Genomic DNA, 23,174 nt, shown 5'->3' on the forward strand with positions numbered 1-23,174 from the left:
TGAATCTCGCTAATACTCGTACATGGCAAGTGCAAATAATAATATTAAAAAATCATGAAAAAAGGAGGGATTGTTCGTAAGATGAAATCAAACGTTTATTTTTCCAGCGGAGCACGGTGGTCCGAAATATCCTCAGCGAAGCAAAAAGAGAACTCGGATGATTCACCTGAAACCCAAGGAGAAACAAAAAAATATAACAACAATCGTCGATGGTGAGGGGAAAAAAATTTACGCCGGTGGCAAACTCGACAAAACTACGCAGTTCGTCGACAACCTTGGCTCACGCGTTGCTCAGAAAAATTCGATAAGAAACAAAGACGAACGATTGGAAGAGAGAGACGGAAAAGAGAAATGGGAAACGACGAGAAAAATAATAAATTTCAACTTACACGGTCGATCCCCGTTAAGCCTTGCTCTTGTCGACCTGACGCTTGTTATGCTCCGAATTCATGAGCTTCGTTACGATCTTTCTAGAATGGCCGCTCGGATCATTGTGGTTTGTGTGTTCCGTTGCTTCGCGTTTGCTTCTCTGTTTGCCTCCGTGGCCGGTGAATATGTGCTTGTCGTGATCGAAATTGTAATGCTCGTAGTCATCGAAGTATTGCTCGGACATGATTTGAGTATTTGTCTTAATTATCGTTACTTTTGAGATTCGAAACTATCAATTCAATGCTCGTTCAATGTACTTTTGTTCGTTTGTTTGTTTTTTTTTTCTAAGATCTTCTGATGCACGTTTATTTAGATTCGTGTTCGATATTCAACTGAGGCGCCCGGTGCTCCGCTCCTCACTTTATAGCCGCACCTCGTACAGGTCGAGCATGCGCCTATCGTCTCCAGCTTCGTGTCTCTCTTTTCCATGTCGGCAACAGACCACGTCCCCCCTCTATTCTGCCAACCCTGCTACGCAGTACATACTCGAACTTTTTGTACAATCTCGTTCAACAACGAAGAATCAATCTTGTTGCTGTGCAAAAACATCACCAAGTTTTGCAATAGATTTTCGCCGTCCATACAATTTCTTTCTATTTCCCATTTCTTCGAGCCGCTACGTCTGCTTATTACCTGTCAATTTTTTTCGGCCATGCCTCAATTTTTTTATTGAAGTGTATCTTTTGGTTATCGAGCCGTCGGGTTATGAAAATACCTGAGGATTTTTCTCGAAAAATATTTTGTCATCCACACCATAACTACTGAACTATTAAATATTGATTGCTCAGATATCGAATGAATAAAAATTATAACTAGGAAGACAGTGGAGCCGAGGAGAGTAGAAAGGAAAGCAAAATGTAAACACTTGTTCGCTGGGACGAAAACAAACTTCTGTGTATTCCGACTGGAATCAAAACAATTCCAGCAGGAACTTGAGTGATGTAAATTAATCAAAATATTACTTGAACTAGATAAGTTGAATGAGTTATTTCAACATTTTTAATGGGTTAAAAATATCAAGAGAATATTTAACAGTAAAATATGAAAACGAATCATTTCATTTTCGATGACTTACAGCGACACGTCGTTTTAACGAAAAGAAAAGAAATATTTCGAATATGACTCGGCTCGTATGCAGACAACGGACAGAATAGTGCGAAATATTATTCCCAATAAGTATTACTCATTCGTATCGATAATTTATTTAAAAATATTATTCGAATTTTTTTAAAAATACTTCATTTTCATGACGCGTGTAAATATTGTGACAACTGTTGCCAAACTGATAAACTTGTTACGTTTTTATTCTTTGTCATTTAGCGACGTATCGTGTGAATCGACAACGAACGTGAAAGAGAGAGAGAGAGAGGGAGAAAGAACGAATGTTTTTTTTTTCAGCATGTTCTCGAAGGTCTGCACCGTTAAGTCAGTGCTCAGTTTACTCGAGTGTGAAGTTGCTTCGCCAAAAACCTTATCGGTAAACACAAGCGATTATTTAACCCGTCGACCGAACTTCGTTAATCACAGCCATTCCTCTATGTCACGCTCCCCTCCAACCGAACCTTCCTATACCTTGAAAAAAATGTGAGAAAAACTTATAGCCCGACTATCGACGGGTTAAAGACGTCACGTACTTATCCCCAACCGCAACGTGAACTTCTTTATCGAGTGTTACTCCGAGTGTGTGTACGATTGATCAAAGTTCACATTTGTATATATAACAAGGCGAAAAAAGGCGAATAATATAATTTCATTCCCTTTTTTATTTCGCAATGAAAGTATATCGAGGATTAATTTATTCATTCTTATATAAAGACGGAAAGATAAAGTCAAGATCAGGATGTTGTCCTACCGTTAGTCGAGATTCATCGTTGATCGCTCGTACTGGAAATAAACACCTACGGAGAAAAAAGAGGGACTTGTCTGTGCGAAAGGTCCATAATCCGATTCGAAATGAGTCCAAAACTATCTCGTCTCGGGGTGAGTCGAATTATTTTTACTCAAGACCATTGACCGAGACAGAATAATAAAGTTATCAAACGCTTGTTCGTTCTTTCTACATCACGTTCGAGTCCGCTTTGAACTTCGCGATTTGTGTGTATGTTCATTTTAATCAAGGCTCGAATTCATCTATTCAAAGATACAGAAGGCTGATAAAAGAAGGGAGGACGACCTCGCCCATCTCTATCATTCTGTCGACGAGGTGGACTCGCCAGTCAACTCATCGGAGTTGTCACTGTTGGTAAAGTAGGCATCTGAAAATATTCTTCTTAGACGATCGGAAAGAATTTCAGCATTTATCGATTTACTCGCCACTGAATTTTTATCAAATTATTTGGAAAACCTCCTCACATTATTGTTCTTTACCATCAAAGTTACTGGCTATTTGAAAACCGAATCGCAGGAATATTAAAGAAGTTTTTTAAGCGACGACAAAAACAGAGAGAAACGTTGGTTTTTGACGTTTTTCCTCTGAATATTGGGCATTTTGCATCGTATAGCTGTTTCACTCCTCAACTTGGGAGCATTAAATAAATAATGGAAATTCCGGAAGATGTATTTTTTACACAGAAAATCTGTTGTGAGTCAGTCGATGCCGTAGACCTCGCCACTTTTCCTGTAGTCAACATTCGCATAAATTGTGTCGTTTATTCGTGCAAGAGCGCAAACGACGCTGCCTCGATCTCTGTAACGTGAAATTCTGTGTCCAAGTCTCGTTAAACCTTCGAGAAGCGGCCTCGTAAGACCAAACTCGTACGAAATCTCCATTGGGAATAACTGATGATGGATTCTCGCCGCATCGACCGCTTCCTTTATCGAATTATTCATCCACAAGTGTCTCGCAATCACCTGCAATCCAAGTTCAAATATTGACAGTTTAGGATCTTCATAAATGATAATTTTTCTGAAATGTTGAGAAATTTGACTTTTTTCATTTGGAATCTTCGTATGAAAACCAGAAATTCACTGGATTAGTTTATTCCAGTGATTCCTGAAAGTCTCGATTCGCAAAATTTTCAAATCGTACTTGAAACATTAAAAATTAGAAAGCGGAGTTCGATTTCTCATATTTCGATTAGGAGGGGAATCGTAAAAATACGGTTTTGGTACTAACGTATGAGACGGAAGTGAGCATTTTCGTTCCACCGGCTGCACCGACGATCATTCTGACGTTGCCATCATCTTGAATAACGATGGACGGTACCATGGAGGAAAGAGATTTTTTGCCGGGCTCGATACGATTTTTTTCACCTGCTGGTAGCCCGAAATAATTGACACTAGAAGTTGTACCGAAATCATCCATTCCGGAGTTCATTACGATTCCGGTTGACTCGCTCACGACTCCGCTCCCAAAACTGTCATAATTTTGTCGTTGTTATTTTCCTCCAATTTTCAATTATATAGGAGTGGAAAATTGATTTTATTTGAGAACGAATCGTACTAAAAATTAATACTGCTCGTTACTGAAACTGCGTCGCCGTTAGGCGCCAGAACGGAAATGTGGGCAGTTCCGTGATCATCAGAGGCGAATTTCGTCGCTCCATAATATTTTGGCTCATTCCTTGTTTCATCATCTCGTATCTTCTTTTTTACATTTTGAGCGTATGTCTTTGAGATTAGTTTCTCAGTCATCTAAATGAGAAAACGATTTCTGCGTCAAAGTATCGCTATACGATTTTTCAGTCGAGAGCTTTTTTTATCTTTTTTTTAAACATTTTGTTTAAAGTTTAGTTATATTTTCTTAAGCAAAGGAATTTGAAGATAAATTAGTTTCTGGAAACACATATCTTTTTTACAATGTTGTTTTTTTATATCATTCCTTTTTTTCTCGACTTCATTTTATTTTCAATATGCTATACGGTTTTTCAGTCGGGAGTTTTTTAATGTGTATTTTTTTAGATTTTACCAATAAATAATAAAATGATAAATATGAATTAAATGAATTAATAAATAAAAAAAAAAAAAAAAAAAAAACCGGTAAAGCCCCAACTCAACAGTGGCTAAGTGTATAAACTTTACATTATATATGAATATTCTCCGCCGTTGTACGGTATATCCATGGATATATCCGTATAATATAGTGTACAGTTTACACACTTGGCTGCCACTGTCGAGTGGGGACCCTACCGTGACGTGAAAACAACAGCTCAAAGTGAAAGTAGTAGCGTACAACTGTGTGAAGTTGTCGATAATCGAGCACTACGGTTGATTCGATATGGAAAAAATAAATTTGAACGTAAATATTATTAGTTTTCTAAGCGAGTTCACCAAAGATCTTAATTAACAAACTATGTCTAAGAACACAGTCCGTCACATGTAGAAATCACGAGCAAAAATTAGTCAAGACAAGTGTGACCGTTCCAGAGAAAAGTTGCCACAAAGAAACCCCTCTATCAGCTGATCGCAGTGAAACTCATGACTCCTGGCTTTTTGCTCTGCGGGCAGTCGAGAGTTAAAAAGTGATCAAACGACAAAAATCCATTGCAACATCGCTGTAAATGAAAACCGAGTATCATTTCTCTCTCTATTTTTAATTATTGGATTTTTTTGAATTTATGAAACAGGGTCCTTTGGCACTATAACTAGAGAGGAAAAACACAGTGAGATTGATGCAACAATGATCTCAGTTGTTTTGTGTATTTACAAGTTTTTTCGCTTTACCTCGGCCATGTCACTGAAATCTCCATCACCCAATTGACCCCTCATCGCATACGCATATTTCCACGTTTCAATTATCCGATGATAAGTCGTTATCGCGTCGTCGAGATTCGCTAAAGACTCCGAATTGAAGTGATAATTTTCTAGGACGTTGATAACGAAGACGAGCAGCGGACCGCTGCTGGGCAATCCTGATGAAATGAGTTCCAAACCTCCGGACAATTTCGTTCGAACAGGCTTTGACCAAAGTGCGCTTCAACATTGCGGACAAATTAAAATTAGTCTTCCATCTATATTTTCGCTCACATTTTAGGATCAATTCTTGGATTTACTTCAGAATCCAGTTCAATTGTTCGTGAATTCACGTCCCTACTCCTCCGTAGAAGTCACACTCTGGGGCACGTCGATAGGACGTGATTTCTAATGCCACAAAAAAACTTGTGTCGATAAGAATAAAAAAAAAATTCCGGAAATACTTTGAACATTAGCAAACGCTTCGCAGACAGCAATGGTTACAAAAAATAAATTACCTGATTTCAAATATTTTTGTATCCAATGCACGCGTCGAAGTTAAGAGGCAATTGATCACCGCAAAAACTTAAAATGTTGTTTTTGATTATGAAGGATATTGCGAATGGCCGAAAAAATGAACCGACGAGAACGAAAATTTGTGAGTTTTATGAAATCAAAAATCGCCACAAAATCGGGTCTGAAATCCGGAAATTCTTCGAACATCGATACGCTGCAGTTTTTTCATTTACAAAACTCACCGATAATTTTTGAGATCGTTCATAGTCAATATACTTCCACGTTTTTTGAGATCCTCTATCAACTGTTCGCCCAGTGTCCCATTGTAGAGTACAGAAGCACCGTGGTCAGCGATTAGCCGCAGGGTCTCGCACAATTTTTTTGGTCTGATCAAAGTTCCTGGTCTCACGAATTCTCCCGTCTCAGCATCGGCGACGAACATTTCTCTGCGAATCCGAACGGTCTATGCATTTGGTGAATACACGATTGAATCCTCGTCTCCGACAGTACCTCAAGGTCGGATCTCCATGAATATTTGGTGGATAGACCAATAGAGCATCGTGCTGAGCCCTCGTAACATTATAGCCTTCGTTGCACAATTTAATGCTCGGATGGAATAACTCTGCCCAGGGCAACTTGCCAAATTTCCTGTGGGCTTCCCAGTAGCCAGCGATCTCGCCGGGTACGCTGATTGCCGAACCTCCTGTGCAGCCCCATTGAATTAAAAAAAGAAATATCAACCATCGTTTCCTCTGTTCAATCGCTCGAAAACGTTCAATCAAGTTTTTCCCTTCGATAAGCAGATTTTAATCGGCGTATGATTTTTCAATGAAATGAAATTTTACGCTGAACCTCCCCGTATAAGTTACTGGGATTAACAGAACGCGGGGACTAGCAAAAAAAGTGCAGTTGCGGTCGAAAAAAACAAACTGCGTTTTTAAACAGTAAAATTTTTAGTACAAAACGAAATATTTTACAAAATATTCCTTTTTCTCGAAATTTGTATAAATTCAAAACGCCCAAGTGGAATCGACGACCGCGAATTGTTTGAAATTTCTTTACTTTCACGGTATTTAATGGAATATTAAATTTTCCCGCTCGTACCGATTCGCGAAGCCATTGCTGATTGGTTTTCGTACATATCGTGTCGAGATAGAATTGGTGCGGCTTCGCGAGCGTTCAAGAAATACTTCTGGCGGGTCGATCGTTCGTAAAGCGTCATTAGGAAACCTCCGCCGATGCCCATCGCTTGCATATTTATAAGGCCGTTGCAAATCATCGCTGCGAGGGCGGCATCGACGGCTGAGCCATTTCGATCGAGCATGGACCTGTAGGAGACGAGAATCAACAAAAAAAGAATAAGGAAATGGAAGTTTTCAGGCGGAAATTGCGATCGAATGAACATACTTGCCAATTTCGGCGCACTGGGCGCCATCTGTGCATACAGCCCCGCGTTTGAATTTCCGTAGCTTGCTCCACGAGGGTGGCTGCGGAATTTCTGGGTCAGGCGGAACGAGAGCACCGTCGTTGTTTTTCGAATGCGCTGAATCTCGGGAACGCCTTATCGGTCGATTAACGAACGCGCCCAAAATCACGATCATCACGATACCCGTGATAAGCAGACCCAACGTTATGAGCTGCCTCGGCGTGCCGTATCTGAATCTTGAAAAAGTCAGCTGTCAACCTTGGAGATTATCACACACGTCAAATTTGTTATTGCAGTTCGTTAATCTTATAATTTCCGGAAAAATATTCGACGGTTACGTTTCGTTTTGTGTCGTCAAAACAAACGAGATATTTTTCCTCTTTTTTATCTCTCTCTCTTTCTCTTTCGCCTCAGTTCATGGTTGTTTGATTTCGATTACAAAGAAAGCAGAGCAGTCGAAATTAGGCTTGCGGAAACGAAACTTCCACTTCATTTGGCAAGGCAAAATACGCAATTCCGGGATACTTTCGTCTACTGACAGGAGAGTTCGTGTGAGTATAGCCCCGACATATTTTTCCACTAATGGTGCAATAATGAGAATCGACATTGACGTTCAACGAAAGGAGCTTTTTCAATACGAGACTCTTCTGCTTTCGATCACCGCATTGCGTTTTCGCACACTTACCTTGATTCGGGATTTGTATTTTTACTGGAACCCGCAGAATTGGTATCCCGCGATTTTAAATGGACAAGCGAAGGATCGCTTCGTTGCTGTTCCCGCGAAATCTCGACCAAATCATCGGTATTGGAATCGTTAGTTCTCGTTTCCAAGAGAGTCGTTGTCTTGCGTCTTCTGACAACATTTTTGTCTTCAGCCACTCGCTGGCTCGACGTTTGTTTTTTTTTTGAGGCCATGCTCAACGAATTTTCTGAATGATTTACTGCCTCCAAACATTGAATATCAACTTGTTTCGCTTCTTTCCATAGTCGTGCACTCGTCCAAAGATATTAATCACGAAATCGAATAGTTTTTCGGACTCGCTCCTGTGGAGCGGGATGCTCGCGCTGCGTTTTGACCGAAGCTCACTCGAGTCAGCTGATGCGGCGATATCGATCGGAGCATGCGCAGTTCCTCGGTTATGCGCCCCTACCGGACTTTCTTTCTTGCAGGAACAATTATAATTTTACGAAAGTCGAATGTTGACAGTGGGAAATAAAAAAAAATATTGAAACAGTTCAGTTTCACCGGCAAAATGAAATTTAATGAAAACCTTTCGCACTCGAAGAGCAAAAGTTAGATGTATTTCGCAATTTAAACTTTATATTACTTGAATAAAAAGAAATACACAAAACTTCGCAACTCGCGAACGGAAATTCGAGCTCACAAGCGAGCTTGATTATACCCCATGTGCTTCGCGTTTCAAGACAGTCGGGAAAAGGATAGTTAACGAAAATCAAAACACAATGAGGAATTTCTGTTGTTTCGTTTCCTTTACTGTACTTTTTGAATCCAACGAGTAACATCATATTCTCAACAGTGACTAAATTTTCCTATGACGATCAGATTTCTACACGAGAATAATCCTATTATAATACGTCAGGATAATAAACTCTACGTGAATGTATACACGGTAGTCGGTAGAATTGTGAAAATATTGCTAAGACGGAGCTCAGTTTCACAATTTTTTTCTTTTACACAATACACAACGGGATTCAATGCCACAATCCATTTTTTCGAAAATTCATTTCCGATCGATCGTACTGCGATACTATTAGAGAGGTCGCTAGTGATCGTCTCGTGTCCCCCGTTTTCTCTGAACGTTTTTTTTTTTTCATTCTTTAGAAGTTGGAACAATGTAGAAAAATATAATATCTTGTACGATATGTCGTATTGTTTCGAAATAGTAGAGCGGCTAGGAAAGGACAGATGGGGATGACGTTGAAGTTGGGAACGTTGGAACGTAACGGTTTTTTTTCAAACTCCGTCAAGACTCTGTCTCTGGACGAAGCGGACGAAGCAACGAAGGTAAACAAACTCTGTTTTTAGGTTATTTTTTGACAAACTCTGAAGTTTCATCTGTGAAGAGATGGAAGATGGAAAAAGTTAGTGAAAGGAGGTGAATGGATAAATGAAAGAAGAGTTTTCGCACCGTTTCAAAAAGGCAAGCTAAAGTCGAGGAAAAGTGAACTAAAAATGAAAGTTACGAAAGAGTCAAAAGAGGCCTCATTTGACGTGCGCCTTCTCGCGACTCGACCGGTACTCCACGTTTTTTATTTTGCTCATCCCTCGGCCTGTTGTTTCTCGACTTTTTGCGACACCCTCTCGCAACGGTTGGAGACCCGTTGATCTCGAAAATAGTCGAATTAGCTTCGGCCTCGTCCTCGGAGCTGCTCCAACTCTCAGGTTCGCTCTCGCTCCGCTGGTCCCTCGCTTCTCTCGAATGTCCTTTTTCCATTGTTTCTCGCAGCCTCTCATTCGCCTGTAACATTCAGTTTAATATTTCACAGGACTCTCTCGTTGTTTAGTCCTACGTGAGCTAATCAGACTCGTTCATTCGACCAGTAAATGCTGGCCATTCCATACGCTCGTCAATAATCGATTGCGATGCGGTTTCCCGTTGAATTTTCGGATATTCTATTCCTCGTGGGCTTACTCCCAATGACTCTTTGATCAAACTACGGATTCGTGTTTACCTTTCACCTTGCATAATTGAGATCTTTGATCATTTGCAGTCTCGCCGAGTTCAACTCGCCATTCTATTACTAATTTCGACTCGCAAAACTCCAACTAGTACATTAATAACCAAAAAAAAACGACGACATTCGAGCGAACGACATTGCCATTATTTTTTCGTAATCGAACTTTTTTATGTGAGGAAATAAAAATTCGTTATTTCATAAGAATTTCGAGAATTTTAATAACCTTTCCTTCGGAATTTCATCCCGAAAAGATGAGTCTGCAGCAACGTGAGTAAATTCGAAGTTGACGAGCTAAAGAACGCAACAAATTTCCTATCGATTCACTTTCGATGAGGGAACTTTGTAGGGAAACAAATTTTTCTCTAGAGCTTCGGATCTCTTTTTCTACCACACGAAGAGCTCTCTCAATAAAAAGTTTTTCGGAAGCTCTTTATTTGAATTGTCGAACCGTCGAAGTGGAGCGAAATAAATTTTGTGGCGGTACTAACTTTATTAAAATAATCAAAATAAATGTCAAATCATTCTATTTAGTGAGTAAAAATGCGTTTTCGTATAGCAAAAAATTGAATGAACGTAATCGTTCGATCCCATTCGAGTTGTGCGGTGCATGACACCGCCAGAAAATAATTGAGCCTCACCCGTTAAGGATGTACTGACGCGAGGGCTGTTTTTGGATAGCACTCTAATTTTTTCATGTCGTACCATGCAAGATTTTTTTTTCTATGTGCCTGTAAAATTTCAAGACCCCTTATCGACCGTTTGGCTAAAATATCAACAGTGCAAAGGTGTAGAAATTAACACGTCGCTTATGGCCACAATGACTTATCGGCCCCTTCAACTATTTCCGGCTCAATATTTCACACATTTCTAATTTAGGTGTCGAAGATTGAAAACATTACTTATGTGAATCGAATCAAGCCAAATCCAATGATACGTTAAAAAAGGGGGCTCAGCGGCCATCTCTATTAAAAGTATTGAATTGAGGAGGACAAATGGTTACAGAATTTTGAAATTTAGCAGGCCTATACGTCACTTGGCATACACAGCGCAACCTTTGACAGTCCTGTCGTCTGCTCTGAATAAAACGATTCGCGGTGGCGGGGGTAAAATTGGCATGTCATTTCGTTCAATTACGAAACTCACGAGTCATCTGAGGCTTTGAAAATTGAACTGGAGACTAATTAATAAAATCGCTTTCGATTCCGCCCAAAATCAGTATGATCGGTGGCGTAATTGCCGAGGAAAACTTTCCGCGGGCTCAAGTTTGTGCAAAATATCGTGACCTCTGATCTAATCTGTCAACTGACTACGTTCAACGTTGTCAAACGATGTTTTTTCCCAATGTGTACTATCGAATCGCGTCAAAGACTCGGAATAAAACATGTTCTGCAATCAGCTCGATTTAAACATTATTGACGATTGAATATTTAAGATAACGCTTTTTTACTAACATTGTATTGTTTGTGAATGACCGGGCTTATACTTTTGAGGCCTCGGTCTAGACTTGCAGCGGCCAAATAACGGGATTTTCTTGATTTTTTTTCGACAAAAAAATAAATGTTTATTGAAAAATTTAGAACGAAATTGATCAGTACATTCGTACAATATTCTTCATCAAAAAATTTCTCAAAATGGCGCAACTCTAGCTGCATTCCAGTAGCACCTTTTTTGAGCATCAGTTGCCACGGACATGAAAAACTAAAGAACTGTTAATCCGATCCATACCGAATTTGCACCACTTATTTATTACAATAATAGCTTGAGCCTGGACGAAGGATTTGTAAAAATTCCAATTTACAAAAATTTAAAAAAAAAAAAAAATCATTTTTTAAGGTGCTAAATTTTCGTTTTTTTGTCACCGAGTTGAAATATCCATAGCTGCGAATCTAATGCTTCGATCTTTATAAAATCTGGTGAGAATATTTTTCAGACACGCTACTCGAAGAATATATTTAAAAATTGTTCGATTCTTCTGCTCATCACAAGTGTGTGTGTGCCTTAAAAAAAAAAGAAAAAAAAAAAAAAGATGAGATCGATTAAAATGAGGATAAATCTTACCGTGAGATTGGCCATTTTGGAGGAAAGAGTCAGAGTGGTGGTGGTATCGGTGCCTTCACTGCTTTCGCTGTTGTTGCTCGTTTCGCGAACTCCAGTTACGGAAGTTCCAGCTTCCTCGAGAGTTTTCACCCTTTCGAAGCACTTTCCCGAGGGCCAGTTTTCTATACAATTCTTCAAATTTGCTATCCTAGCTATTTTGGGTGTAACTCCGGTGGTCCAAACGCTGCTGGCGTCGCTGCTTCCGGTGCTGCTGTCGCTTTCGGTGCTTATGTGTCTCCACCGGCGCTCTATCGGCGTTGTGCGCAAGTCCGAGAAAATATTGACAATCGGGATTGAAACTCGAGGGAAAAAATCGAAAATATTAGCAGCGGAAACGTCCGACGCCGAGGCACATTGGGTGGGAGAGCAAAATCTTTCTTCGTACTTACTCTGACAACGGGAGGATCCGATTTCTTGAGGATTTCGAGATCGAGGAATAACGAACGGGCTCTCGGATTGGCGGGTTTCGCCAGTACTGTTCGCTCGGGTTATCAGGATCCTCGGGCTCTCGTTGCTCGAGCTAATCCCATCGAGATTGCTGCGGAGTCGGTCGTTAGCTTCGTCGAGATCGCTGTTGCGATAATGCGAACCCATGAGGCTCGCCGCACTCGCGCTCGCCCTCACTTTCGATCCTCGGATATCGGCTTTTGTGAGGGTTCGAAAAAGTCTGGCATGAGAATGAGAGAGCGAGAGGGCGACGAAGGGGAAGAGAGCGGAGAGAAAAAACGGTGGTTTTTACCGGATGACTCGAGGGCTGTGCCGGTCGACGGAACCCGAAGAGTGTTGCACGAAGCTGCAGGCTGAAGCAGCCTCGAACGATGAAAACTTCCAATATTTCCACTCTCGAAAGTAGCGGCGTTGGGGTTTCTCGTATTGGCGAGATTGATGAGCGCCTCGCTGAGGCGTCTCTGGAGCGGCGGAAACGGAAATAGGGAGGCGGTAGCGGGACCGCTTCCGGAGGGTCGCCTCGAGCCAGCGACGCTCGGTGTTCTCGCTTGAATTTCCTGCGAACGTTCCATCCCCAACAGCAAAAATACACTCGAACGAGCTCACTTTTATCCCCGCTATATCATCGAATGTACGAAGGAGCGATAATCACCTGCTGGAGCTCGGACTTTGTCACCTTCTTTCTCCAGTAATTGCGAATCGATCGTCGTAGAGTCGGCGACTTGAGACCGTACAAAAGTCCATTTATCGGGGGCGAACTCGCCAGCAGAAGGGACGCCAGGGATGCCAAACGCGGATGGGCGTGCAAGCGATGCTGCTGATGACTCAGAGCCGCGCCGACCGCTTCCCAGAGCACGAAAGCGCAGTATGGCACGTATAAAAGATACAGAGATCCGACGAGCTGCATCACCTGAAATTTTTTCAAAAAATCGAGGCCGCTTTGAACTTTCGCAAACGCTGTCCGCAACTCGTTAAAAAAACGGTCTTTTGGAAAGGAATTTCTGCGCGAGAAGAAAAAATTGTGAATTCTCGTTAGCCTTTCAACTGCAATAATATTCTTTGCTCCTCCGAATTGCCACTCGACTCCCCCACTCGATTCTTCTTGACATCTATGGAGACTTTCTTCGATCCATTTCCAAATCAACCGTTTTTTATGGAAATGAGAATTTTTTATTTGAAAAAATCTCCATTCCGCGAGGAGAAATAGGTCAAAGTTAACTGGGGCAAAGTTTTATTGCTGCGGTTCTGAACTTTTGCATTATTTAGCTTGAATTTGTTTCTCTTATTCATTCGTTCGGAAATGTAATTTTTTTACTGCTACCACACCAAGTTTCCTCGAAACGTTAATATTTTTATTTTTGGCGAATTATTTATGGAAAGTAGAGCGTCGTTTTAGTGAATGGAATTTATGAAATTTTTTGAATTAGGCTAATTGGATGAAAATTGTGCTGGACACGAATGAGGGACGTTGCCGAGAATGGGCTATACCCCAAAAGCGTTGGCCTCGCGAGGCTCGAGCGCCAACACTCTTCCGGCAGCCTGCGTTCTCCGGTCAACGGGGATATCCGCGCGTCCAACGCATTTACCATTCACTTAATAGCTTCATATAAAAGCCTCAAATCATTGATGGCGTTACTCGAGGCCATTTCACGCTCCAGTGTTTCCCAAATTAGAGCGAAACCGGCTTAGATCGGGCGATTACGAGTTTCGAAGGAATCGTTGATTATTTATTCGGCCACGATATAATACACAAACGAGCCGCGACGAGGACTCGAAGGGGGACGAATTGTAAAAAAAACTAATCCAAGTTTCGTCACAATACTCGTTCAACTTTGATCGAATTTTCGGAAAATTGTTTTTCCCCATCTGGAGAATTGAAGAAACTCACCGTACTGGCTGCGCTGTGAAATCGCGGTGGTGGCCCACCAGCCGCCGGACTCGTAACCGTAGGTACGAAAAATGGATTCCTCTGATGAGTTATGGTGACTTGAGCGCTAAGAGTGACCTCGTAAATCGCACTGGCGATGCGATGACGATGATAGCGTGCTATTCCGAGGACCCGGAGGTTGCAAACTGTGACGAGTATAGCGGGGAGTGCGAGGCCGAGAAAAGCGTACACAGCGCCGTAAACGGTCGCGGCGTTGCCCCATCGGTCGTTGCCAAAATCTGGCACGCAACAACCCAGTCCTGGACTGTATTTATAGGGGGGAACGATCCCTGAGAAGGGTGGTATGCATAACAGGAGAGCACCGAGCCAAGATGCAGCCAATCCGAAGCTGACGCGGCGAGGGGATACCAGAGCGGCGTAATGTAACGGAGCCGCTATGGCACAATACCTGCGTACAGTTTTTTCTTCTGTATATTGATGAGCCGAGTCGCGTATCGATTTGCATTTTACGACTGGCGTTGTTCCGCGGCTGACACGAGTCAACAAATTCCACCTTATTTTCTACTCCCTTCATTAGTTCGTGCTTGTTTCTCGTTTGTATAAAAAAAACGATGGATTCGGGGCTCGAAATTTGTCAGGCGAAGGGTCACACAGTACACTCGAAATTTGACTTTGTAATTAAATTGATTTTTATCCCAAGACGAATAACTGCAATCCACTGAAAACTTGACTTTAAGACGAAATTGGTCCGATGACTCGATGCATTTTTTTGAGCTCGCGCTAGATTATTCACAGGCGCAGAATATAATTAGTTGAAAAATGAGTCTGCGGGCCCACCCTTAAGCGTGACTCCTTCCTCGCTTTCCTCGAACGTGGAAATTTCTAACACGCAGTTTTACCGGCCAAAAGAAAACTCGAAGTGAAAACGTGAAAAAAGGTCTCGAAACTCTTTATTATTCCGATCGGACGACCATCGTAGGAAAAATTGACTTTGGAATTCGCTGCTAAAGCAGCCCCCCGCTCCCGTGGCTGTCCGGTCGTCGTGCCACCCTTGAGCGAAAGTTATAGAACAAAGTCCCATGAAAATAGAAAGTTATCGACTCTTGGCAGCGTTCCGGGGGGGCGCTGAAAATTCAAAAAGGTTGAAACCGCCACTTTACCTGTCGCAATTGAGTCCGGTTACCGTCCACAGTGCCACAGGGTGAAGGACCGCGAGCAGGAAGCCATAAACGATGCACCAGCTACCGGAGAGCGGCCACCCACCGGTCGTAAAAATCAAGAGAATGAGACAAACCGCGGCCTCGACCGCCCCGAGATGTATCAGCAACAGTGTATTCGCCGTCTGTTGTTGGTGCGCCTGGAACGTGAGAAAAGCGTGTGAAAGCGACGAAAACGAATTGGAAATTTCGCTCGTAGGATGAGAGAAATCATCGGTTTTCTCGATCGTAAAAAAAATCAATTTTTTCATCACCTGTTTGCGGAAGCCAAAAACGACGAGAAGAACGTAGCCATTGATGAGGAGTCCGATTGCGGAGATGAGGACGATCGAGACCCCAAAGGCCCAAGGGCCCATTCCTTCGTCGGCCTCCCTTTCGCGGTCACCGGACGCGGCTCGATCGGCTACGATCGCGCTCCCAGGCTCAGGAGAATCGGGGCATCACTGCGATTCCAAACATACGACATATTTGAATGGAACCTTTTACGACGTCGAGAAATTTAACGATTCCGGTTTCAAAGTTTCATCATTTGGGTGTTGAGCGTCCGGAAATAATGCCTGAAAATCTGGTTAATTATTATCGAACCCATAAACGAATACGAGCTTTGATTTATAGGGCGCACTGCGAGGGGAGAAGCGCGATAGAAAGTTTGACCACGTTCCGTCAAACGAATCTGCAGAAAAGTCGCCCATTGCACAGGAGACGAAAAAAGCGGCTTTGTATTCGGACGGTGAAGCTCGAACGTCGAGCTTTTTGTCGTAGAGAGAGAGAGAGAGAGAGAGAGAGAGAGTTTGATAAATGTGTAAAAAGGACGAGAAGCCACGAGCGGCTCGACTCGTCGTTCTGGTATTTCAATCGCGGGGAGCTCGAGAAACCTCTCGCCGCGCGCCTCTGTAAACTTTGTACGGAGTGTATAAACACAGTCCCTCGTCAACGTTGACGTACATTCGCAATATGATTATGCGATTTGCCACCGCACGATACATTATTTTGGCCGCATCGGAGGAGGGCGAGTAAATGCATCCTCTGCCGTTCGTATCTCGGCGTACCGGAGGCTAATTCGGTTAGCCCATCGTTCCGGTGTTTCCATTATCGACCATTAGCAGCCGGAGTCTCGAATCGATCATTTTCCGCATTCAAGCCCGCCAACTTGCCCGATCCTCGGTTGTCTCTTTGGACTAATATTAGAGACGCGTACATCAGCCGGTCAAGGCCGAGTCGTTTCGGTCTTTCGCTTCCCCCCTCTTTTTCACGAGTTTCCTTATCGAGCAAGGGCCAAGTTTTGCTAATACAAATGTCCCTGATTTCATGCTTTTTTATTCAATTGTTTCAGGAATCTTGATGCGCGTCGAGGGGATATGAACGCCGATGAAAATGCCGCGGACAATCCCGAAGATGAGACTGTGGTTGGGTATTTCACCCTCAAACGAGGAGCGTCTTTCCAAACGTTTCGCGCGAGGGCTCTGACTGAAAATTTATTTTTTCTTCCATCCTCCCCGAGCACTTCGTGACAAATTATCTTATCACCTGTCGAAACATGAGTCACACAAGCGTTCCCCATACGCAATCACCGATTGATTTCTCTTGCCGGAACCTTTTCGTTCGTTCAATTAACGAAACGGATATGAAAGATTCTCCTCTCATGCCCACCGAATCGTTGTTGATATTGGCAATCATTTTTGTGTACGAAAAGATTTATTATCGGGACGTTTTATCTAAAACGTGTCAGTTTTGTGTGAAGCTTAAAGGTCCTGGAAAAAAGCGTTAAAAGAAAACATTTTAAAAATGAAAAATTCATAGTTTTTCCTAAACATCCGCATTTCGAATTTCATCAAAAAAGTTATTTTATTCTATGTGTGCTCGAACATTATTGCAGTATCAAAGGCGATATGATTCTGAATAAAAAACGATTTTTCATCAATTCTTGTTACTGGTGGCATAGTTGGAGGTTCATTACCCGAAAAAAAATGCGAGACAAACGAAGATTGAATTCGAGGGAATTCCTTCGGGATCGAGCGCGAACTCGAGCGTGCAGCAAAGTGAGAATTTTAGTTTTAAACATTGAAGGGACTCTTGGAGCTTATTTAAAGGGAGAAATTTCGTTCTACGACAGAAAGTTGGAGCGCGGTGCGCGAGAGAACGCATCAATCGATCGGGGCCATCCAGATCTTCGATCCGGACGTGGAGATTCGTCAGAGTTTGTACAAGTGTTGCGTGTTTCTGTGCGCCTCGATCATCTGTATCGCGATAATGATGGGCATCATAGCGGTTGGATACAGCTTTCATTCAACCTGAAAGATGCAAGAAAAAGGAGGAGAGAAACAGAAGAATGACCTTGTATTCATAAGCAACGGAAAGAAGGGGAGAGAGAGAGAGAGAGAGAGAGAGGGAGAAAAAAAGTTGAACGATAGTGAATATCGACTGGTAATATCGTGACACAGACTCGCGGGTAGACTCCTCGCGTTATTGATCCTTCGTATGAAATTGAAATTGGACGACTGTGACGTATCGATTTCACGACACGCGTCCTACTTTCCTCGAGCTAACCCCGTAAGGATGTAACTGCGGTTTGTTCCTTCTCTCGCTCTCTCTGGTAGTCCTGTCCGTCGTGGTCTTTCTCGCCTTCGTTGCGGTAGCTCATCCGTACAGGAATAGATCTCCGATTAATAAATAATCTTGATAAAGGCTATGCCAAATACGTTTTTAACAACTTTGACACACGAAAGCTCGTCCGTTCGTCGAAGATATCGATCGGCGTGAGTCCTGGGGGTGCGCTTCTCGCTAATTGTCCGCGGAGAATCATCGGCGAGAGGGGGCGCCGGACGCGCGAGGGGGATTCCAAAATCGAGGGTGAGCTGCGTTCATTTGTCCTGGTAAAGAGGGTCGGAAGAATCCGAGTCCTCTCGTCCTTGACACGTTCCTCGATCCGAGGAGGAATCCCTCGGCGAACTCGAGCCCTTATTAAGCGGCGCTTTCGATATTCCTCTCACCTCCGGAGACCCTCTTGCCGATTCTTGGGCGATTCGACTGCGACTTCCGACCGCCACCCCCCATCGCACTCGCTCGAGTTCCTCTTTCATTTACCCACTTTATCTCGACGAGCCGCGGGCATCAAAATTTGGCACGACGCGCTGTCTACCTCGTAGCCGGACGCCTGTTTGTCTGGCCAAGTGACTCCGTTCGCGTCGCCGGATTCGCTTCGCAAATATTTCAAAAACAATGAAATTAATAGCGAGGAGGAACCGATGAAGCTAATCGAATCAAGAATCCACCCTCGTCGATCCCACGAAACCCGATTCTCGGCAATCTTTCATCTTCCATGCTCACTGATTATTTCATTATCACCTATACAACGATTCGGCCCCCTTTATTGCTTTGCTCCCCCATTTCCTCCTTTTTCCTCGATCCTGCTTGTTCACTCCCTCCTAAATCATGAAACATTCGTCCACAACGATTTCGATAAGCCCTTCGTTCTTCTATTCTTAACGGGCAGTCCCGCGCACGTTTGCGGAAGGTTGTAGACCTTGCCTATTTTATTATTAAACACGACGTATACGTACATCGATTGTATCTACAGGGGGGACTTTCCTTTCCTAACTCATGTCAAACTCGCTTTTCTTCACCAGAGGTGTATATCGAACGGTACGCGGAGAGACTTTTATAGCGAAAATTACTATGTTTTTATAGTAACGTCGGACCATATTGCAATATTATAATAATAATCGCTACAGAGTGTGTCAATAATAATGCCAAAGTTTGGGGAACCGTTACCACCGTCCATAGTAAATAACGCGCTGTGCTATACCAAAAATGAATACCGAGCGAATTTTTATTAAAAACGTAGTAAATAATGAAATGATTTGATGAAAATTTAGGAGATAACATAGCAATCGTTTCTCTGTGTTATACGAAAAATTGCATAGTTTCGTATATTCCTTTTTACCGCACTGAACGTTGCTCAATAACATAGCAAAATTCATGCGCCCACCAATTATATACGAGGCGTCGCGAGTATAAGCATGAAAATTAACTAGTGGCACATAGTAAAATTTCAAGCAATCGCTTCGTTCATAAGCGGACTTGGTCAAGTTAATCTTTGCCGAAAAGTAAATTGACTTCTTTTCGGACGGTGCGACTCAACGATACAAAAATTTTCGACATTTCACCAAAGATACATCGTTCGTTGTAAGAATGTCACAGACCTAAATTTTGGCTGTCGCGTGCATAGTAAAACTCGAGAGAACTGCTTTCGGCATCAAAGTTACTATGCACTTTGGTGAAATGTAATAGAATGGCGATATACAACAGCGCTGCTACGAAACGTAGCAAATTTTTTTACGTATTCATCCGATATATTCGTATAAAAGTCTATCCGTGTAGTAAATGCGCGTGTGCTTTAAAACCAAGTGTTTGGAGATCGAGGCAACGGAGCTTAAACGAACGGAAGGGCGAAGGGAATTGGTTGTTTGAAAAAACTCGAGTCGTGCCCATACCTGACATTGGTATCCGTTACTGAAGAAATAGTACGGGAAGGTAGCAGCCGTGGTTGGCGAGAAGGCATCGGAAAAGAGCTCGAGAGTCGATGACACTTCAGCCCTTCGTCACCGAGTCTTCCTTAAGCGGTACTTTGGCGATGAAAATTCAATGGCATTCTGCCAAATTAAACGCGTAATGAGACACGAGGAAAAAAAGGGCTGCTGATACTTTGTACACTCTCGCGGCCAGCAGCTCTCGATTCGAACTCGCTCGCGATCGGGACGAGTCCCTCACCCCGAATCCTCTTGGTCGGTACTGCCGAGGTGCCACGTGCTCGCGATGCCAAATAAGAAAACACCGAGAGCGACGCCGACGCGTCAAACCTCGCGCGCGCATCGCCCTCACCCCCAGTGGCACGGATAGTTTTTTCCCTCTGACTATCTCTCCACCTTAATTCATATTTTATACCTTCGTTATGTCGCATCGGATTTCTCCTGCGCAAATGCTCTTTCACGTGTCCCTCCACACTCTCAATTTTTTAAATTCTCTTGAAATTTTTTCGCTCCCGCTATTAATTTGCATGCGCAGCGAATAGAGACACAGATTTTCGTTTTTTCTTCCTCCGGAAGCTCTGTATGGGACTTGATAAATGTACCGATCAATCGATCCTTCATCGTGCAGAGCCTGACCTCACGAGCCTCCTTCTGCCCCGATGTTTCAGCCGATCGAGCACCATGTACACCAATAACAAGACTCTTCGATTTACGAGAAACACCGGCCAGAGATTGACTCCGGATCAACGCATCTTCTACGAGGAGAACGGCTATCTCGTTGTACCGCGTCTCGTGCCACAAAATATTCTCGAAAAATGCAGCAGCAGGCAAGTTAAGCGATCCAAATATTTCTAGCCCGACCTTAAAACATTTGTGCTTCTCATCTTCACCGAATTAATGAATCCACGTGGGACGCTGCACAGGTTCGACGACATCGCTACGAAAAAGGTGAAACGCGGCATGATGACCGTGATGCACGACGTGGTCGACCGGAAATCGGTCAACAAGATCCAAGATATCGTTCACGACGAAGTTTTTTGTGAGTACATCGAGTACAAACCACTCTTGGACATCGTCGAATGCTTCACCGGACCCAGCATCATGGCTATGCACACTATGCTCATCGCGAAACCTCCGGACATTGGATCGAAGAGCAGCAGGTAGAAATTTGTTCCCCTCTTTCCTTCAGCCTCTGAAAACTAATCGAAAATTGTTGCAGGCACCCACCTCATCAAGATATGTACTATTTTCCCTTCGGTCCAGCCGACCGAATCGTTGCTGCTTGGACCGCGATCGAACCCTGTGATACTCTCAACGGATGCCTGTACGTTTCACCCGGTTCTCACCTCGCTGGACAACTTTATTCTCACGGTTATCCCCAGAAATTGGACGGCCCCGTTAACAAATTGTACCACCAAATTCAAGTGAGTATTTACTTTTTTTTTTCTCATTTTTTAGTGCATCGATCAATGAAATAACGATTTTCTGTGTAAAACTTGAGAAGAGTATTTTAACTGCGAAACTTGATTTTCGCTGTTGAAAACAATTTGTTCGATCGACGACGAGAGGTTCTTCAAAATTCGGTCCTTAATGAGAACACTTTTGTTTAATGTTATTGAGCTTGAAACAGAGTTGCTTCCCAAAGTCTTTGACTAAAGACTTTGGAATAAAATTATGAAAATGTACGAGAATTATTTTATGACTCCGCCATTAGGACCTGCCGGATTCGCTGGTTTGGGTACACTTGGAAGCAGAGCCGGGCGATACTCTCTTTTTCCATCCATTGCTGATTCACGGTTCGGGGGTAAATCGTTCCAAGCGAACACGAAAAGTTATTTCGTGTCATTACGCAGCGGCTGACTGTAAATACACCGAGGTGAATGCCAATTCCTGCCACGACACTGACTCACTCGATGTTTTCAAGTGAATGCTGAAAAATAAATAGCACGTTTTATTTGGCAGGTCCGGGGCACGGTGCAAGAGCCCATACGCAACGAGGCGATGGAAATTATGAGGAAACGTCTTCCTGGATTAGACGTCGATTTCACGGACTATTGGCGTCTGAGATCCAAACTCGTGCGAGGCATTCGTTCGTCGCTCTAAGGCCCTTAAACGGTCGGGTGAACTTCTGAAGATTTTTCCATGCTTTATTACCTTCGATGGGAGCAAAAACGATGTTTTTGAGAATTTTCGGTTCGTGGGGTGATTCGCAAACGAGAAACGTGACAACGTTTCGTCGCTAAATTCTGCAAATCTTTCCAAAATCCAATTTCACATGCGAGAAAATTGGCTCTTTTCGGTTATGGGAGACTCGACTGGTGCTTCATCACCGGTCGATAACTTTTAAATATTCCAATGAAAATTATTTCATAGTCGCGATTTATCGTCAAAGCAACGAAACTTCCAGAAGTTTACAAACGAATTTCCAGTATTCGAATACCAATACAAACGTATTTATCGAACGTGAATATTTCTACCTAATCCAGATCCATGGCAAATAATCTGATGAGCACGTCCAGTGTGGATTCCAAAATGCATTAACCCAGGCAAGGTTTTTTTAATTATATTAAACATACGTGAATACTAACACGAACGTAGAAGAAAGAGAGAAAATTTTTGTAGCTTGTAGAAAAATGGTGATTCATGCAGCTAATAAATCAATTGGGACTTATTCCTTTTATTTTTCTAGAATGATTCACTCATGTAAATAACCAGGTCAAACCCCAAGAATCCCTATCGAAATTCACTCACTGTTCATTGTCATCTCACTTAGAAAATTGTATATAAAGGACGCCAGGAGGTAGTCACCAGACAGTTGTGCTCTCGTTGCAGTACGAGTTTGTGTGTAAGAACTCTACGAGACTCTAATCTTTCGTTTAGAACAGTGATTTTTCATAAACAGTGAGTATCTCTTCAAATATTTTAAGTTCATCTATTGCGTCGGGCTTACAACCCAAACCATCGTTTTTTTTTTTCAAGACAGAAATTTAGTAAAAGGATCATTTACAAAATTAGTTGAAAATGAGGCAGAGTCTTGGCCTCGAAATCGATTTTAAATGTCACGAATAGTCACTGAGTTTGGAGTTCACATCCCGAGATCCAGATTCCCCCTATAATTACGTATTCCAATAACTTTATGAAGTCTTCTGGAGCTTACAACATTTTCACTCGAGAGGTATAAAAATAAGAGTATTTTCAAGTTCCACCGTTCGAACTTGAACGAAATTTTGAAAAAATAGACCACGCGAGACAAT

The 23,174-nt window shown here is 42.6% G+C and overlaps 3 protein-coding genes across 10 annotated transcripts; 1 reads left to right on the forward strand and 2 right to left on the reverse strand.

Moving 5' to 3' along the window:
* Positions 1-1,797: 1,797 nt before the first annotated feature.
* LOC122409363 (phytanoyl-CoA dioxygenase, peroxisomal-like) lies at positions 1,798-22,591 on the forward strand. 6 transcript variants are annotated; one of them, XM_043416854.1, is made up of 7 exons: positions 2,268-2,409; positions 2,570-2,676; positions 20,589-20,747; positions 20,844-21,080; positions 21,140-21,344; positions 21,635-21,796; positions 21,883-22,591. In XM_043416854.1, exons 1-7 carry the CDS (start codon positions 2,383-2,385, stop codon positions 22,021-22,023), a joined length of 1,038 nt encoding a protein of 345 aa, XP_043272789.1. In that variant the 5' UTR covers positions 2,268-2,382; the 3' UTR covers positions 22,024-22,591. The 6 variants fall into 6 exon arrangements, with proteins under 6 accessions (XP_043272791.1, XP_043272789.1, XP_043272790.1 ...); XM_043416855.1 differs by having other exon boundaries at positions 2,272-2,409; positions 2,576-2,676; XM_043416856.1 differs by lacking the exons at positions 2,268-2,409; positions 2,570-2,676 and adding an exon at positions 1,798-1,906.
* LOC122409362 (scoloptoxin SSD14-like) lies at positions 2,713-8,094 on the reverse strand. Of its 2 annotated transcripts, none has more exons than XM_043416853.1 (9): positions 7,728-8,094; positions 7,024-7,272; positions 6,721-6,944; positions 6,127-6,319; positions 5,859-6,062; positions 5,092-5,341; positions 3,872-4,062; positions 3,545-3,785; positions 2,713-3,279 (listed from the first exon to the last, which is right to left on the reverse strand). In XM_043416853.1, exons 1-9 carry the CDS (start codon positions 7,955-7,957, stop codon positions 3,016-3,018), a joined length of 2,046 nt encoding a protein of 681 aa, XP_043272788.1. In that variant the 5' UTR covers positions 7,958-8,094; the 3' UTR covers positions 2,713-3,015. The 2 variants fall into 2 exon arrangements, with proteins under 2 accessions (XP_043272788.1, XP_043272786.1); XM_043416851.1 differs by having other exon boundaries at positions 7,024-7,278; positions 7,728-8,093.
* Positions 8,515-20,244, reverse strand: LOC122409361 (uncharacterized). Of its 2 annotated transcripts, none has more exons than XM_043416850.1 (9): positions 19,885-20,244; positions 15,646-15,834; positions 15,335-15,531; positions 14,175-14,622; positions 12,939-13,196; positions 12,579-12,843; positions 12,229-12,483; positions 11,801-12,087; positions 8,515-9,522 (listed from the first exon to the last, which is right to left on the reverse strand). In XM_043416850.1, the coding sequence occupies exons 2-9, from the start codon at positions 15,745-15,747 to the stop codon at positions 9,244-9,246; spliced, it is 2,091 nt and encodes a 696-aa protein (XP_043272785.1). In that variant the 5' UTR covers positions 15,748-15,834; positions 19,885-20,244; the 3' UTR covers positions 8,515-9,243. The 2 variants fall into 2 exon arrangements, with proteins under 2 accessions (XP_043272785.1, XP_043272784.1); XM_043416849.1 differs by having other exon boundaries at positions 11,801-12,138.
* Positions 22,592-23,174: the final 583 nt, after the last annotated feature.

This window comes from Venturia canescens, chromosome 4 (genome assembly GCF_019457755.1).
Source record: "Venturia canescens isolate UGA chromosome 4, ASM1945775v1, whole genome shotgun sequence".
Classification (NCBI taxonomy): Eukaryota; Metazoa; Arthropoda; class Insecta; order Hymenoptera; family Ichneumonidae; genus Venturia; species Venturia canescens.